The sequence below is a fragment of the Bos taurus genome, chromosome 13, assembly GCF_002263795.3.
Source record: "Bos taurus isolate L1 Dominette 01449 registration number 42190680 breed Hereford chromosome 13, ARS-UCD2.0, whole genome shotgun sequence".
NCBI lineage: Eukaryota > Metazoa > Chordata > Mammalia > Artiodactyla > Bovidae > Bos > Bos taurus.
The window spans coordinates 38,284,596-38,300,746 of NC_037340.1; the positions used below are offsets into that span (position 1 = coordinate 38,284,596).

The 16,151-nt window shown below is 50.9% G+C and overlaps 1 protein-coding gene across 4 annotated transcripts in view; it reads right to left on the reverse strand.

Moving 5' to 3' along the window:
• OVOL2 (ovo like zinc finger 2) overlaps positions 1 to 15,950 on the reverse strand; it is a 28,768-nt gene extending 12,818 nt beyond the window's left edge. The window contains exons 1-4 of one of the 4 annotated variants that reach the window (XM_010811242.4): positions 15,724 to 15,950; positions 14,840 to 15,060; positions 14,059 to 14,125; positions 941 to 1,130 (exon numbers count right to left, since the gene is read on the reverse strand). In XM_010811242.4, the coding sequence (XP_010809544.1) occupies positions 941 to 1,130; positions 14,059 to 14,125; positions 14,840 to 15,060; positions 15,724 to 15,765 (520 nt within the window). In that variant the 5' untranslated portion in view covers positions 15,766 to 15,950. Of the gene's footprint in view, positions 1 to 940; positions 1,131 to 8,000; positions 8,046 to 13,955; positions 14,126 to 14,839; positions 15,061 to 15,723 lie in introns of those variants that run through there. The other 3 variants (NM_001206007.1, XM_015474033.3, XM_025000698.2) reach the window with 3 other exon arrangements.
• Positions 15,951 to 16,151: the final 201 nt, after the last annotated feature.

The window sequence follows — 16,151 nt, forward strand, 5'->3', positions numbered from 1 at the left end:
CGAATAAGACTGACTGGGCAGGATGGGATGAGAGGGTGGAGCCCAGTGGGGTGCGTGAGGGTTCGGAGGGGCTGGGACAGGAGGCAGATTTGAAGATGGGAGCCAGACGGAGAGGGGCTTTATATGGAACCCATCAAGATGGAGACTTTGAATTTCATCCTGCCCAGAGTTGGAGATTTTTTTTTTTAAGCTGGGAAATGGCATCTTAGAATTCTCAAGGGATCTCTCTGGCAAAGGTGTGGTCCTCAAGAAGAAGCCTGCAGACCAGATACCTCCTACACAAAACTACGGAGGCTACCAGCAATCAGAGGTGCCGGCAGACCGATGAGCAGGCACCCCCCAGGGCTGTCTGTGGAAGGAGATGGTGGGGACCCAGACCCGCTGCACAAGAAGGGGGAGCTGAGGAAGGCTGGAGGGACAGGCACTTGCCCGCCTGCCAGACCTCCCACACCCTGACCCTTCCTCCCCACCCCCTCAGAAGGCTTGGAGAGCGCTAAGTCCGCTGAGTGTTTTCTTCTCTTTGTGAGCTCCCAGGAGGAACCAACGTGATGCTATTTTGAGACAGGATCACTTCCCAAGAGAGAAGCACAAAATATCTGCAGAGGGACCACAGGAACCGTGTTCTAGCATCAGCCCGGCCCGATGGCTGCACCTGACGCCCAGATGCTCCGAGTGGGCATCGCAGGGCACTTCCAACCAGTGACCTGCCTCCAACCGCATCTCACTGGGGGCGAGACCAGGCTGGGGGGTGGGGGCGGGGGTGGGTGGTCGCGGGCCCCAGGGGGCACTGCTGCAGGTGACCTGGCTCAAATTGGCCCTCCCTCGGCCCCCCTCACCCCTGCCCCGCGATCCTTCCAGAAACAGCTCTGCTCAGGGCTCCCTCCTTCTTGACGCAGGAGCTCGCGCCATGCCCCTCACCTGAGTGCCTGCGCCCCCTTACCTGTGTGCGTGCGCACATGCCGCTTGAGGTCGAAGGTGTCGTTGAAGCCCTTTCCACAGAAGCTGCACAGGTGCCTCTTCACCTGGCTGTGGCACTTGAGGTGCCGGTTGAGCATGCGCTGCAGACGGAAGGCCTTGCCACACAGGTCGCAGGTATGCATGGCCGCATCGCCGCAGGTGCCTGTAGTGAACTGGGGCAGAGAGGGGCGTGAGGTCCAGCGGGGAGTGGTTGGCCCTGGCTCGGGCTGCCCCGCCCCCCACTAAAAATTCCCAGCAGGTGTAGGCTTTGGGCAGCGAGATGGAACAGAGCCGCTCCCCCTATATCCATGCTCTTGATTTCCAGCAGCGCCCTGCCCCCAGCAAGTGGGGGTGGGACCACCAGCCTAGTGGGATACACTCTCTGGAAGGGGGAGGATGGTGCCCTTCCTGGCCTTGTCCTTCCTGCTTGCTAGAGCTCCAGCTGCCACCTCGGACCCTAAGGGGGAAGCCCGTGCTGAAGATGGAAGGGAGAAAGAAGAGAGGAGCCCCTAGAGACAGCCACAGTCAATTCCTTCCTTCCGGGCCTGCACTGAGGTTGAATCCATCAAAAGGGACCGTGTCCTCGCCCCCTGGACCTGGCAGAGCCTCTGTCACTTCCAGATCTTAAGAGACCTAGCAGTGGCTTTTCTCCCTCCCCCCTCTCGGAAGCCAGGGGCCACCAAGAAGCCCGAGCACACCATGCCGTGAGGAAGCCCAAGCAGCTCGGCGGAGGAGCACTGAGGTGCCAGGTGTGGATAAGGGGCCACTGGACCTTCCGGCCCACCCAGGACTACCACCAGCTGAGTGAACAAACCGGCCCAGAGGAGAACTGCCTAGCCCAGCCGTGCCCCAGAATCATGAACAAATGACAGTTGGCTTCCGAAGGGACTTGGTCAGAATCCCACAGCTTCATTACCAGAAAAACCATAATCAAATCCCAGGTTCTGAACAGTCCGCTCCATTCTCTCAACTGCATTTGCTGCCTCAAAGGAAGAAAACAGAATCTCTATGTGATGAAAAACACCAGATCTGCTATGTTCATCAAAGGTTTCCTAGATCCTTTAGAGTAAAAGTGAAAGTTGCTCAGTCGTGTCCGACTCTTTGCGACCCCATAGACTGGGGCCTACCAGGCTCCTCTGTCCATGGGATTTTCCAGGCAATAGTACTGGAGTGGATTGCCATTTCCTTCTCCAGGGGATCTTCCCAAGCCAGGGCTCGAACCCGGGTCTCCTGCACTGTAGACAGACACTTTACCATCTGAGCCACCAGAGAAGTCCTTTTGAAGATGGATCCAATTGTTCGGCCAAAATTCTACTCATAAAAGAACCTAAAAAACTTGTTTCAGACAAGTGTCATTCGCAAGAAGAGTTGGTCCTTTCCTGGCTTAACACCTTCCATGTCTCAAACATCCTCCTTTCATCCACCCAAGGTACCACCTCCACCAAGCCCCAACTCACCTGTTCCCTCCCAGATAAGCTTCTCCAGGCTCTGCAGCGCCTGCCCAAACTGGTCCCAGTACCCCTAATACCAGAGCCTCTCAAACCCCAGTGTGCACATGAATCCTCTGGGGGTCTTGTTAAAATGCAACTTCTGATTCAGGAGGTCTGCTGGGGTCTGAATTTATAGCCAGCTCCCAGGAGACACCACCGTGCGGTCCACAGACCACACTTGAGACATGAAGGACTGGCTTTCAGATGGTTTAGCACTTTATTCCAACTCATTCTAGAGGCTTCCATCACGCAGAAGCATTTCCTCAGGGTTCACCTGTTCTCCTCAACTAAATGCCTGGTGGAAGTCAGCAAGTGTTTGTGCAGGTTCCAGCCCCCATGCCCCAAGCCTAGATGGCAGCCCTGCACCGTGCAGGTCAGAGTTTCTGGGCAATGACTCACAGGTGGCAGAATGTGAAGACCCCAGAGCAGGGCTTTTCAATTGGCCCCCTCCAGTGGTTCATTCTCAACTGCTCCATCTTAGTCTCAGCCAACATTAATGTGTGCCTAATCGCAGACAGAGCCTGTGCTCTGAGCTGGAGGGTGCCCCATCACCAGGATGGCTTGTTCCCAAGAAGCGGCTGGTCTAGGCACAGGCCACTGCCATCCAGGAAGTCCAGGGTGCAAGAGGCTGCTCGGAGGGGCACCTAACCCCAGATGGGGGTTGGGGCGGGGGGGCGTCCTGGTGCAAGATAACATGCTTCTAGGGAAGTGAGTGTCACAGCCAAAGAGGAGGAAGTTGGGGGAAGGGCAAAGAAGATTCAGGAGAGGGCTGGGAAACAAGAGCTGCGTGGGGTCCAGCCTGGCTAGCCTGAGCCCTGGAGAGCAGCTGATGAAGAGAGCCGAGGAAGCAAAGAAGCAGAGAAGGGCAGGGCTCTACCTCGGGTCCCTGATAAACTGGACTGTCAGAGGGCGGTGGGAGGTGGGGCGCATTGGAAGTTACAAGAGGACCACGGGGCTTGAGTCTAAAGACCTTCCTGCCTCATACCCCACCTCTGCCCTGTGTCCGCTGAAGTGGTGGGATGTGACAGAGCCTGGGGGCGACTCCGCTGTGCCCAAGGCTCTCCCATCATCAGGACAGGTCGTGGTCTCCTCCTTGTCCACAGTGCCCAAGTCCCCATTCTGGTCACTGCCTCCATTGAAGGGATGTGAAAAAGACTAAATATAGCCCAAATCTTGGCAAAGGGTACTTGGAGCTTCTCAAAGCCAAGTCTACACAGGAAGGTCATTTGAGAGGTCACACAGCTAATAAAATAGAACACAGGCACATGACCCTGGTCATTCTGATTAGAAACGCGAAGAAAGGGAGATCTGTCTTCTGAAAGCCCTGCATCAACGTGCCCGGGGAACGTGCCGACCACAGTTCCAACCTGGATCTTATTTACTTTAATCCTCTCAGTAAATTCCTATTTTTAAAATGCTCTGCATGCAACATTAGTTCAGTTCAGTCGCTCAGTCGTGTCCGACTCTTTGCGACCCCATGAATCACAGCACGCCAGGCCTCCCTGTCCATCACCAACTCCCGGAGTTCACCCAGACTCACGTCCATCGAGTCAGTGATGCCATCCAGCCATCTCATCCTCTGTTGTCCCCTTCTCCTCCTGCCCCCAATCCCTCCCAGCATCAGAGCCTTTTCCAATGAGTCAACTCTTCACATGAGGTGGCGAAAGTACTGGAGTTTCAGCTTTAGCATCATTCCTTCCAAAGAAATCCCAGGGCTGATCTCCTTCACAATGGACTGGTTGGATCTCCTTGCAGTCCAAGGGACTCTCAAGAGTCTTCTCCAACACCACAGTTCAAAAGCATCAATCCTTTGGTGCTCAGCCTTCTTCACAGTCCAACTCTCATATCCATACATGACCACAGGAAAAACCATAGCCTTGACTAGACAAACCTTTGTTGGCAAAGTAATGTCTCTGCTTTTGAATATGCTATCTAGGTTGGTCAAAACTTTCCTTCCAAAGAGTAAGCGTCTTTTAATTTCATGGCTGCAATCACCATCTGCAGTGATTTTGGAGCCCAAAAAAATAAAGTCTGACACTGTTTCCACTGTTTCCCCATCTATTTCACATGAAGTGATGGGACCAGATGCCATGATCTTCATTTTCTGAATGTTGAGCTTTAAGCCAGCTTTTTCACTCTCCTCTTTCACTTTCATCAAGAGGCTTTTGAGTTCCTCTTCACTTTCTGCCATAAGGGTGGTGTCATCTGCATATCTGAGGTTATTGATATTTCTCCCCGAAATCTTGATTCCAGCTTGTGCTTCTTCCAGCCCAGCATTTCTCATGATGTACTCTGCATAGAAGTTAAATAAGCAGGGTGACAATATACAGCCTTGACGTACTCCTTTTCCTATTTGGAACCAGTCTGTTGTTCCATGTCCAGTTCTAACTGTTCCTGACCTGCATACAGATTTCTCAAGAGGCAGGTCAGGTGGTCTGGTATTCCCATCTCTTCCAGAATTTTCCACAGTTTATTGTGATCCACACAGTCAAAGGCTTTGGCATAGTCAATAAAGCAGAAATAGATGTTTTTCTGGAACTCTCCTGCTTTTTCCATGATCCAGCAGATGTTGGAAATTTGATCTCTGGTTCCTCTGCCTTTTCTAAAACCAGCTTGAACATCTGGAAGTTCACGGTTCACATATTGCTGAAGCCTGGCTTGGAGAATTTTGAGCATTACTTTACTAGCGTGTGAAATGAGTGCAATTGTGCAGTAGTTTGAGCATTCTTTGGCATTGCCTTTCTTTGAGATTGGAATGAAAACGGACCTTTTCCAGTCCTGTGGCCACTGCTGAGTTTTTCAAATTTGCTGGCATAGAGTGCAGCACTTTCACAGCATCATCTTTCAGGATTTGAAATAGCTCAACTGGAATTCCATCACCTCCACTAGCTTTGTTCGTAGTGATGCTTTCTCAGGCCCACTTGACTTCACATTCCAGGATGTCTGGCTCTAGGTCAGTGATCACATCATCGTGATTATCTGGGTCGTGAAGATCTTTTTTGTACAGTTCTTCTGTGTATTCTTGCCACCTCTTCTTAATCTTCTGCTTCTGTTAGGTCCATACCATTTCTGTCCTTTATCGAGCCCATCTTTGCATGAAATGTTCCCTTGGTATCTCTAATTTCTTGAAGAGATCTCTAGTCTTTCCCATTCTGTTGTTTTCCTCTATTTCTTTGCATTGATCGCTGAGGAAGGCTTTTTTATCTCTTCTTGCTATTCTTTGGAACTCTGCATTCAGATGCTTATATCTTTCCTTTTCTCCTTTGCTTTTCGCTTCTCTTCTTTTCACAGCTATAGATACCTCCTATGATTGTCCAGGGTGGAAATCTCATATCAGTGGCACTTTTTGGTTTGAAAAGAAGAAAATGCTGAGGGCAGAGGGGAGGGGGTCAGTAACCACTGAAGGTGGTGCAGAGCCAGCGGGGCATCTGACTGAGCAAGATATAGACAGCTTTCTAACCTTGGGGAGCAAAGAGGAGTGAGGGGACTGCTGAGGGAGGACACCCCATTCTCAGGAAGCTTCCCTCTGGTCTTCCTAGAGCAAAAGGAAAAGTTCTCCCATGACCCTCAGCCAAGGCAGGGTTCCCATTTCTCCACGTTTATGCGCATCCCCATTTCACAATATGGAAAACGGAGTCACCGCTAAATGCTTATCCAGAGAATCCCTAGAAAGGACCACCTGCTGCCTGTAAATGTGTCCTGAGCAGTCCAGCCCCAGACACTGATGAATTGTATCCAGAGCCTCTGAAGAGAGTCTCTCTTTGAAAGATGTAGGCTTAATTAAAAGGCAAAGGATCATGGCTGATAAAGCTAGCTTCTGCCAAACTAGTTCACTTGTCATAAAAAGCCTAGGACTTTCCAGTGGTTAAGTGGACTGACTTTCCAGACGGTCCAGTGGTTAAGACTCCGAACTCCAATGCAGGGGGTGAGCATTCAATCGCTGGTTGGAAAATCAGATCCCACATGCTGAACGACCAAAAAAAAAATTTTTAATGGCAAAAGGGAAGGAAAAATTCCTTCATCAGAAAGAAAAGAGAGATGTCTTATTAGTCAGCCATAAGAAAGAATGAAATATTGCCATTTGTAGCTACATAGACAAATCTAGAGATGACCATACAAGTGAAGTCAGAGAAAGATAAATACTACATGATATCACTTATATGTAGAATCTAAAAAATAATACAAATGAACTTATTTATGAAATAGAAATAGACTCACAGATATAGAAAACAAACATAGTTACCAAAGGGGAAAGGAGGGGAAGAGGGATAAATTAGGAGTATGGGATTAACAAACACACACTACTATATATAAAATAGATAACCAACAAGGATTTACAGTATAGCCCAGGGAACTATATTCAATATCTTGTAGTAACCTATAAAGGAAAAGAATCAGGAAAAAAAAAAAAAAATATATATATATATATATGTATAACAATGTCTTTGCTGTACCTGTGAAACTAACACAATATTGTAAATCAACTATACATCAATTTTTTTTTAAAAAGGAAAAATTCCCAAGAATTCTGCAGAAAAACATTTGGAGGATACATTTCTAAAGATGAAATTTATCCCACAGAGTGCACTTCACATATGCCTGGAAATTTGGTCTGGATAGCAAAAGGTTGGAAAACTACCTACATGTCCATCAATTGGGACTTGTTACAAAATTAAAAAAAGATGATAGGATCATATAATGAAAGCAGCTAGAAAAAAAGACAGAAGACTGACTACCAGCCACCTGAGTAAGCCCTCCTGGATATCCTGCCCAGTCAAGCCCCCAGGAGATTCCAGTCCCACTGGCATCCGACTGCACCCGAAGAGACCCCAGGCAAAACCCACCCAGCTGAGCACAGTCAAGTCACAGAACTAGAAGATATCATAACACATTATGCCAAGCTACTAACTCTGGGGTTATCTGTGAAGCAGCAGCAGATCACTGGAATGGTAATAGATGTATCACATTCTCTTAAGACCACCATATTTGTGAGTACTAAGTCGCTTCGGTCGTGTCCAGCTCTTTGCATCCCCATGGACCGTAGCCCGCCTGGCTCCCCCGTCCCTGGGATTCTCCAGGCAAGAATACTGGAGTGGGTTGCCATGCCCTCTTCCAGGGAGGTCAGTAGGGATCAAACCTGTCTCCTGGAGCTCCTGCACTGCACGCGTATTCTTTACTACTGAGACAACGGGGGAAGCCCCAAATGGGATTAGATGAACTCTTTTCTTAAATTCAAATCCTGCTCTACCACTCACAGTCTGGGAAGTAGGCAAGTTACTCAACCTCTCTAAGGTTGCCCTCTCTAAGTAGGCAAGTTACTCAACGTCTCTAAGGTTGAGTAATTTCACACTCCTCCCCCCATAAAATGTGGGCCATAACGATACTTGCCTCTTGGGATTGTTAAGGAATACTAGTTGCCCGGTAAATCCTAACTCTTAAGAGTTTGACAAGTTCCAGCGTCCTGTGATCCTAAATAAAATGTAACAAAACCTCTTGTTTCTCCACCTGTCTTTTGAGTTTTCCTCTCACTGATGGAAGAAAAAGGGAACTAACCGTCAGTGTGGGTCACCAGCCCCTAGTCCTTCATCTGCAATTCTGAAATCGAAAAAGTTCCGAAAACCAACATTCTCTCTTATCTCCATTGGCAACAAAACCAGAAGCTACAGTTTGGTGTTAATACTCATACTTCAATATAGAAATTATTAATGTGTGCAATTACCGGGTACTGCTCCAGATACTTCTGAAAAAGTATACTTCAGTCATCTTCTGAAAAAGTTTAATAGTCTCACCCTTAATCCAAAATTAACTCTCCAAGAGGCTCAGCACTCAAGTGGGGAAGCTACCATGGAGGGTGGGAGGTGACATCAGTCTGGAGATTCATTAACTAATTGGCGATTAATCACGGCCAGAAAGATGAAGAGAGACAGTTAATTCCCCAACCCTGCAGCTTGGCGCTTTCTTATGCTGTCCTGTTTTCTTCAGGATCTCGGCTTTCGTTTTAAAATACACACAAAATTCCCCTCTAGTTCTTCTGAAAAACAGTCCTCTGCAGCAGAAACAAACCCATCATTGTATCGGAGCTACGGAAGATTTCAGGAGCGTCCGGGGAGGTGGGGACTTGGGCTGGCCCTCTGACTAACTTCAAAGCTGGCTAAGGTCACTTACCTGTCAACTTCTAAAGGGAAAAAAAAAAATCCTTTATTTTCTGTGGATGCTTCCACCAGACAAGTTCCTTAAACTAATGAACCTATTTCCTGCAGTAGGCTACCATGGGTCTAGGCTACCTTCCATGGCCATGTGGACAAGATTACCACTGACACATCTGCTTATGTCTGAGTGCTCAAAACGTGCTAAGTGTAATTCCCCAATTTCTTTGGGATAAAAACACCCCTCCTGCATCCTTAAGCGTCACAAGTCCACTGCATGGCAGAATGCAGTCTTCCCAAATGCAGAGATGCTGAAGGGAACATATCCTTATCATCCAGAAGAAACAGGGGCTAAAACACTTGCAGGTGCCCACACTGACATGTTGATGGGGCTTGGAGTCTGCGAAATGTGTGCCTACACTTCCCAGGGACAGGCCCATGGGTCTGGGCACGCTGTGTGGGAGAGGGAGGGGTAACCCTGTGCTTTGTTTCCTGTCATGTGGTAGAAACTGCTTCAGGTTCCCTCATGTCACACTAGTGGCTAAGGCGGCAGCACAACAACACAACTACACAACAACGACTACACACTTCAACGACAGCACAACATCCTAAAGAAAAAGGAGCCTTGGGCTGGGCTTTGCCGCTAGCACCTGTGAGGAGCTCAAAACAACCTCTCTAGCGTTATCTTTCTCCCCATAAATATGAGGAGACTGGACCACATCTGGGCCCTTGAGTAGATCCTGTGGGTGGACAGGCTCAGCCTCTGTCCCTGCTCTGAGGTGGACCATCCTGCATAGGAGAGGCTAGAAAGCGCGACACAACATTTCCCAGAATCCCTCGCAGCTGTGGTCTTTAGATGTGACCTGGGTTCCACCAGTTACATGCACTGCTGTAGATTTGACTTCAGGTGGGCCTGAGTTAACTGAGCTGAGGCAAGTATGCAGCAATTTTTTCACATCTTGCATTAGCAGAAGCATTGTGATGGGCAAACAGCAGCCACAGCGGCCACCGCAGCAGCTCCCTAGGCAGCCCAGTTCTGCAGTGTGGCTCCGGGAGTCACTCCTGGGAGCTCAGCCTGCACTCTCTTTATCCCAATTTGAAAGGAAGTGTTAGTCGCTCAGTCGTGTCTGACTCTTTGCAACCCCATGGACTATAGCCCCCCAGGCTCCTCTGTCCATGGAATTCTTCAGGCAAGGATACTGGAGTGGGGTGCCATTTCCTTCTCCTGACCCAGGGATCAAACCCAGGTCTCCTGCATTGCAGGCAAATTCTTTACCATCTGAGCCACCAGGAAAGACTTACCCCATTTAATGCCCCATAATTAACCATCATCTGCAGCTCACACGTTGTTCTCCTATTTCTCCTTCTCCCCCTTTAAACTAATTTAAGCTTTCTCAAGTATCCATTCCAAGCATTTTCCCCTTTTTCCTTCCTGTTCTTCCCCAAATACTGTCACCTGTATCTAGGAACTGTTGACTCCTCCTTCCCTGCCTGTATTTCTCTTCCATGTTGACTTAAGTCCTCCTATGAGTCAGGTATTACTGTACCAGCTGCTGGAAATATGAGCCCACTAGGAATGTTCCCAGCCTTTGGTGGCTCTAGAGTTAAGAAGAGGAGTCTGGTCAGCCAAGGAGATGGTAAGTTACAAGGTTGGAGCTTCCAATTCTGTCTTGGGAGACTGAAGTCAACAGGCAAGGAGCTAGGGATGAGGCTTACGTTGCCTTCCAAACATCAAATGGGTGGGTTTTTTCCAAATAATACTTAAATCCACCCAATCCAGTTGGTAAATCCCTTGTCCTTGCTGGGGGCAACAAAATATTGGACATCAACAAAACCTGCCACAGGTCACTATTGGCTAACTCCCCACTGGGCAGTTTATACGCTAAGAAAATCGCTCAGCATTTTGTATCCACTGTCTACGCCAATGCTTGAGAGGCCCATTCTATTATTTCTCCATTTTACAGATCAGGGAACTGAGGCTCAGAACAGCCCAAGCACAGCTGGCGAGATGGACCCAAATGAGGTTTTCCTTCTCCCACAGAGCATCCACACTTTCTGGCTTGGCCCCTTTACCATCTCAGCCTATCCCAGCTATATTTCCAGCTCCTCACCCTGACTCTCCCTGACCCCAGGCCCGTTTCCCATCCTCCCTTCAGCTCTGAGTCCTGTTCTTACTCAAGCTTCAGGCTCCGCCCTAAAGCCTGCCTCTTCGCACTCTCTCACTGCCCTAGAATCCACACCAAGAAACCTCCCTCTGCTCAGAATGTATTGCATCTTTCCTCTTGCTTCTGGTTGAGCGTTCACTTTCCTGTAATAGCGTTAATAATTAATATAGTATTTGTGCCTCTCCACCAACCCAAAGAATCCTAGCTGGAGTTACTGGGCACCTACCATGTTTTCTGATTGACTCATTTATCCTCATGACTCTATGAGGCAAATGTCATTATTATTAAGATTCCCACGTTACAGATGAGGAAACTGAAGCCTGGAAGCTTTCAGTTCAGTTTAGTCGCTAGTCGTGTCCGACTCTTTGTGACCCCCATGAATTGCAGCACGCCAGGCCTCCCTGTCCATCACCAACTCCCGGAGTTCACCCAGACTCACGTCCATCGAGTCAGTGATGCCATCCAGCCATCTCATCTTCTGTTGTCCCCTTCTCCTCCTGCCCCCAATCCCTCCCAGCATCAGAGTCTTTCCCAATGAGTCAACTCTTCACATGAGGTGGCCAAAGTACTGGAGTTTCAGCTTTAGCATCATTCCTTCCAAAAAAATCCCAGGGCTGATCTCCTTCACAATGGACTGGTTGGATCTCCTTGCAGTCCAAGGGACTCTCAAGAGTCTTCTCCAACACCACAGTTCAAAAGCATCAATCCTTTGGTGCTCAGCCTTCTTCACAGTCCAACTCTCACATCCATACATGACCACAGGAAAAACCATAGCCTTGACTAGATGGACCTTTGTTGGCAGAGTAATGTCTCTGCTTTTGAATATGTTATCTAGGTTGATCATAACTTTCCTTCCAAGGAGTAAATGTCTTTTAATTTCATGGCTGCAATCACCATCTGCAGTGATTTTGGAGCCCAAAAAAATAAAGTCTGACACTGTTTCCACTGTTTCCCCATCTATTTCCCATGAAGTGATGGGACCAGATGCCATGATTTTCATTTTCTGAATGTTGAGCTTTAAGCCAACTTTTTCACTCTCCACTTTCACTTTCATCAAGAGGCTTTTTAGTTCCTCTTCACTTTCTGCCATAAGGGTGGTGTCACCTACATATCTGAGGTTATTGATATTTCTCCTGGCAATCTTGATTCCAGCTTGTGCTTCTTCCAGCCCAGCGTTTCTCATGATGTACTCTGCATAGAAGTTAAATAAGCAGGGTGACAATATACAGCCTTGACGTACTCCTTTTCCTATTTGGAACCAGTCTGTTGTTCCATGCCCAGTTCTAACTGTTGCTTCCTGACCTGCATACAGATTTCTCAAGAGGCAGATCAGGTGGCCTGGTGTTCCCATCTCTTTCAGAATTTTCCACAGTTTATTGTGATCCACACAGTCAAAGGCTTTGGCATAGTCAATAAAGCAGAAATACATGTTTTTCTGGAACTCTCTTGCTTTTTCCATGATCCAGTGGATGTTGGAAATTTGATCTCTGGTTCATGTGCATTTTCTAAAACCAGCTGGAACATCTGGAAGTTCACAGTTCACATATTGCTGAAGCCTGGCTTGGAGAATTTTGAGCATCACTTTACTAGCGTGTGAGATGAGTGCAATTGTGCAGTAGTTTCAGCATTCTCTGGCATTGCCTTTCTTTGGGATTGGAATGAAAACTGACCTTTTCCAGTCCTGTGGCCTGCTGAGTTTTCCAAATTTGCTGGCATATTGAGTGCAGCACTTTCACAGCGTCATCTTTCAGGATTTGAAATAGCTCAACTGGAATTCCATCACCTCCACTAGCTTTGTTCGTAGTGATGCTTTCTAAGGCCCACTTGACTTCACATTCCAGGATGTCTGGCTCTAGGTCAGTGATCACACCATAGTGATTATCTGGGTCATGAAGATCTTTTTTGTACAGTTTTTCCGTGTATTTGTGCCATCTCTTCTTAATATCTTCTGCTTCTGTTAGGTCCATACCATTTCTGTCCTTTATCGAGCCTGGAAGGTTTAGCAACTTGCAAAAGCCAGAGCGTAGAACCCTAACCATTACTGTCAGATGGTTCTGAAACACAAGGGTGGCACAACTTTATCCCCTGTCTGCCTTGCATACAGCTGTACATTTACGTATAGCGTAAATGCTGTGGATGGAGCTTCTCTCTGCCCTTTTCTGGTTCTAAGAACCAACTGTTTAATGAGTGCCTTCTAGTCATTGAAAAAAATGCATCTTGCTCCAGTGGCTTCCCCCTCTTAGACCGTTCGTCCTACTTTGCACAGAACTCTAAAGTCACACCTCATGCTAAGTCAAGGGTGGTTTGACCAGTTATTTGAAAATGGACCATACCATGGCTGATAATTCTATAATCTTGGAGCATCTTGACGCCAAGATGTCTCCAATTTTCGATGGAAGAAGAGAGGAGAAGGAACCTGAACTTTGGCCTCAGTAAACAAACAAAAACTCCTCTGGAAATTTAGTTAAGGGTTGAGGAGCAAACAACACTCCACCCCCACCCCTGGGGGCAGCACAAAGACAAGGATCCTGGGAATAAGATCAGTTTCTTCATCCCTTAATCCAGGGCCCCAGTGGAGCTGTTGGCCCGGGGCATCAGAGATCTCCTAAAATGGTGGTTAAGGGACTGGATAATTTTCCCCTGCCACTTTCTTTCCAGGGCAATGTGGGCAGTTGGGGGATAGAGGTTTAAACTAGCTACAAATCATCCCCAAAACAACGTTACAATTGTCCTTCCAGCCGGGAGATAAATATGCAAGTGGGACCCTTTGTAGAATTTCCTGGAGGGCAGAGGTAGCAGCCGCAGGCAAACTGTCCCTCCCACTTAACCCCAGCAGGCCCAGAAAAGCCTCCCACCAGCTGACTTTGAACCTTTCCAAGCAGGATGCCCACACCCAGTCAACAGCATCCTTTAAAGCTGTCTTTCCTAAGGATTCCCAGCTCAGCATCTAGCCTCAATTCATAACCAAATCACCCCAGCCCTTCCCAGAGCCAAGCCCCAGGAGCCAGGAATATGCACGGGGGAGGGAAGACCCCTCCCACCAAAAGTAACGGAAGTTTTCCCAATCCACAGTGTTCTAGGGCTTCCTCCCCATCCCCCGGCCTGGGCAGGGGGCGCCTTGGGACCTCCCAGGAGCGCCCAAGAATTAACACTTCACCGAGGGACTGGAACCCGCAAAAGTTCGCATTAAGGCCCACCTGGCTAGGAGCTGGGGTCATATGATTCCTAAAAACACCACTCCCTGGCTCCGGCTGGCTGTGAGTCAGTGGATTGAGACTTAATCTTGGAGGTAGCGGATACCTTTGAGCAGGCAATCTTGGAAGTTCCACCCAGGAAAGCGCAGATGGGCGTCGTGATAAACTGTGGCCTACAATTCCAAGAGGCTGGGTGGGGGGTGGGGACTAAATCGCGAGAAGAGAGGGAAACAAACATTGCAAGCCACTGCGGGCGGGGCCATGGGGCAATTTGCAGTTGAATCCGATTATCCGTCAATATGATTCAAGAAGATTTGATAAACACCAGTTTAAAAGTGCCCGGCACAGACCTCGTGTCTAACGGGCACTTCATAATTGGCACTGGGAATAGTTGATACTGTGAAAGACCTACTGTGTGCCAAGCTCCCACGACTGTCTCCGGAACGCAAGGAACGGGGCGAAACTCCCTTCGAGTTCAAACAGCGCTGGGAACTGCGCCCCAGAGGAGGGGAACCCAGGGCCTGGGGTCCCTCCTTTCCCACCCCTGGAACTCCAACGGCCTGGTTGTGCTTCAGGCTCTATGCACAGAATGGGGGAAGGAGGCTGTGCCTGAGCGCTTTGGGCAGCTCCAGAGGCCACGCGGGAGGGCTGTGCCCGCGCGGGGAGCGGGTCTTCCGGGCGCAGCGACCGGCTAGCCCGCAGGCAGGAGGACATGCGGAGGCGCCCTGGCCGCGGCCCAAGGGCAGGTGCAGGAGCGGCGCAGCGGGCGCTCAGGGTGCACCGGTGCCCGGGCGCGCGGGCGGGCGCGGCAGGGAGGGGCGCCGGCCCCGGGAGCCCGACGCCAGGGCGTGGTGCAGGTGGCGGCGGGGGCAGAGTCGACTCCGTACCTTGATTTTCGACCTGGCGACCGGGCGCTGTTTCGCCGCCAGGTGTCCATCCGGGCCCTCGCCGTCGCCGGGCTCTGGGGTTTCGCGCTCCGGGCCGCGCGGGGACGAGCTGCTCTCTGCGCCTCCGGGCTCCCCCGCGCTGCTGCTGCCGCCGCCGGTGCTACTGCCGCCGTCGCTGCGGCAGTCCTCGGGGGGATCGTGGAGCAGACGGCCCAGGCCCACTGCGGAGCGAGGGCCGCGCCCCGACACACAGACACGCGGCGTCAGGCCCGGGCGCCCGCAGCAGTTTGACCTGCGGGCGGTGCCGCCGCCGCCCCTCCCCGGACCTGGGCACCTCGCCAAGTGGGCAATGCCGCGGGGGTGGGCGATCGAGCCCCTGACTCGGCCTCCCGAGCAAGCTTGGGGTCCTGGGGGGCGGTGGGGGGCGTCCGCTCCTCTTTCCAAGTTCCCGTGCCCACGAGGTACGAGGGCCAAGCGCGGCTGGGGACACCGCGCACCAAATTTCCACTCCCTGGGACCCGATCTCGAGCCACCTAGCCCCGGAGAGGTTGACCTATCCCTGTGCAACCTCACGAGGACATGGGATTGAGATTGTCCCTTTGTGGCCCCCAGTCCCACTCCTGGGCCACCTCTGCCCGCAGCAGCCAACGGTCCCGCCGCAGGGCAATTAGAGGCGCCCACTAGGGGGGAGGGGGTGCAGGGCGTCCCGGGTTCCCAGCCTCTCACTCTTGGTCCTCCTTGGTAACTTCCTCCCCCCTCCCCCAAAGGAGGGGCATGGGGGACGGAGGGAGTCCAGCCCGGGTCGTGGAGTAGAGGGGACCCGGCTACCCCTGCCCCCACCCCAGGAACCCGGCGCCCAGGCCCGGCCCCCGCGCGGCGCTCACCTGGGATGTAGGTGTCTGCCCTCTCCTCGTCCGGGAGCTCATCCCAGCTGCGGACCGAGACCCCCAGGCTCCTCCTCTTCACCAGGAAGACTTTGGGCATCGTGGGGGCCCTCTCCCCGGACTGCGGGCCCCTAGTCCAGGTTGCTCCCCACTAAAGGCGGCGGCGGCGGCTTGGTCCCCGGCTCCCCGCGGCCGGAGCCCACCTTCCCGCCCCGCCTGCCCCCTCCCTCCGCCCCCCACCGCCGCCGCGCGGCCGGGCCTCTCCCCCGCACGCCGGGAGACTCCCAGCCTCCGGGCTCCGCGACACCTCTGCCTGAAATCGCGGGTGAGACCACGCCGAGGAAAAAAGTTTCATAAGGTGGAATAGAAAAGGCACCAGGAAACTTGGGAGTGAGCATGCGCCCTGCAACATAACGGTGTCAACAAGC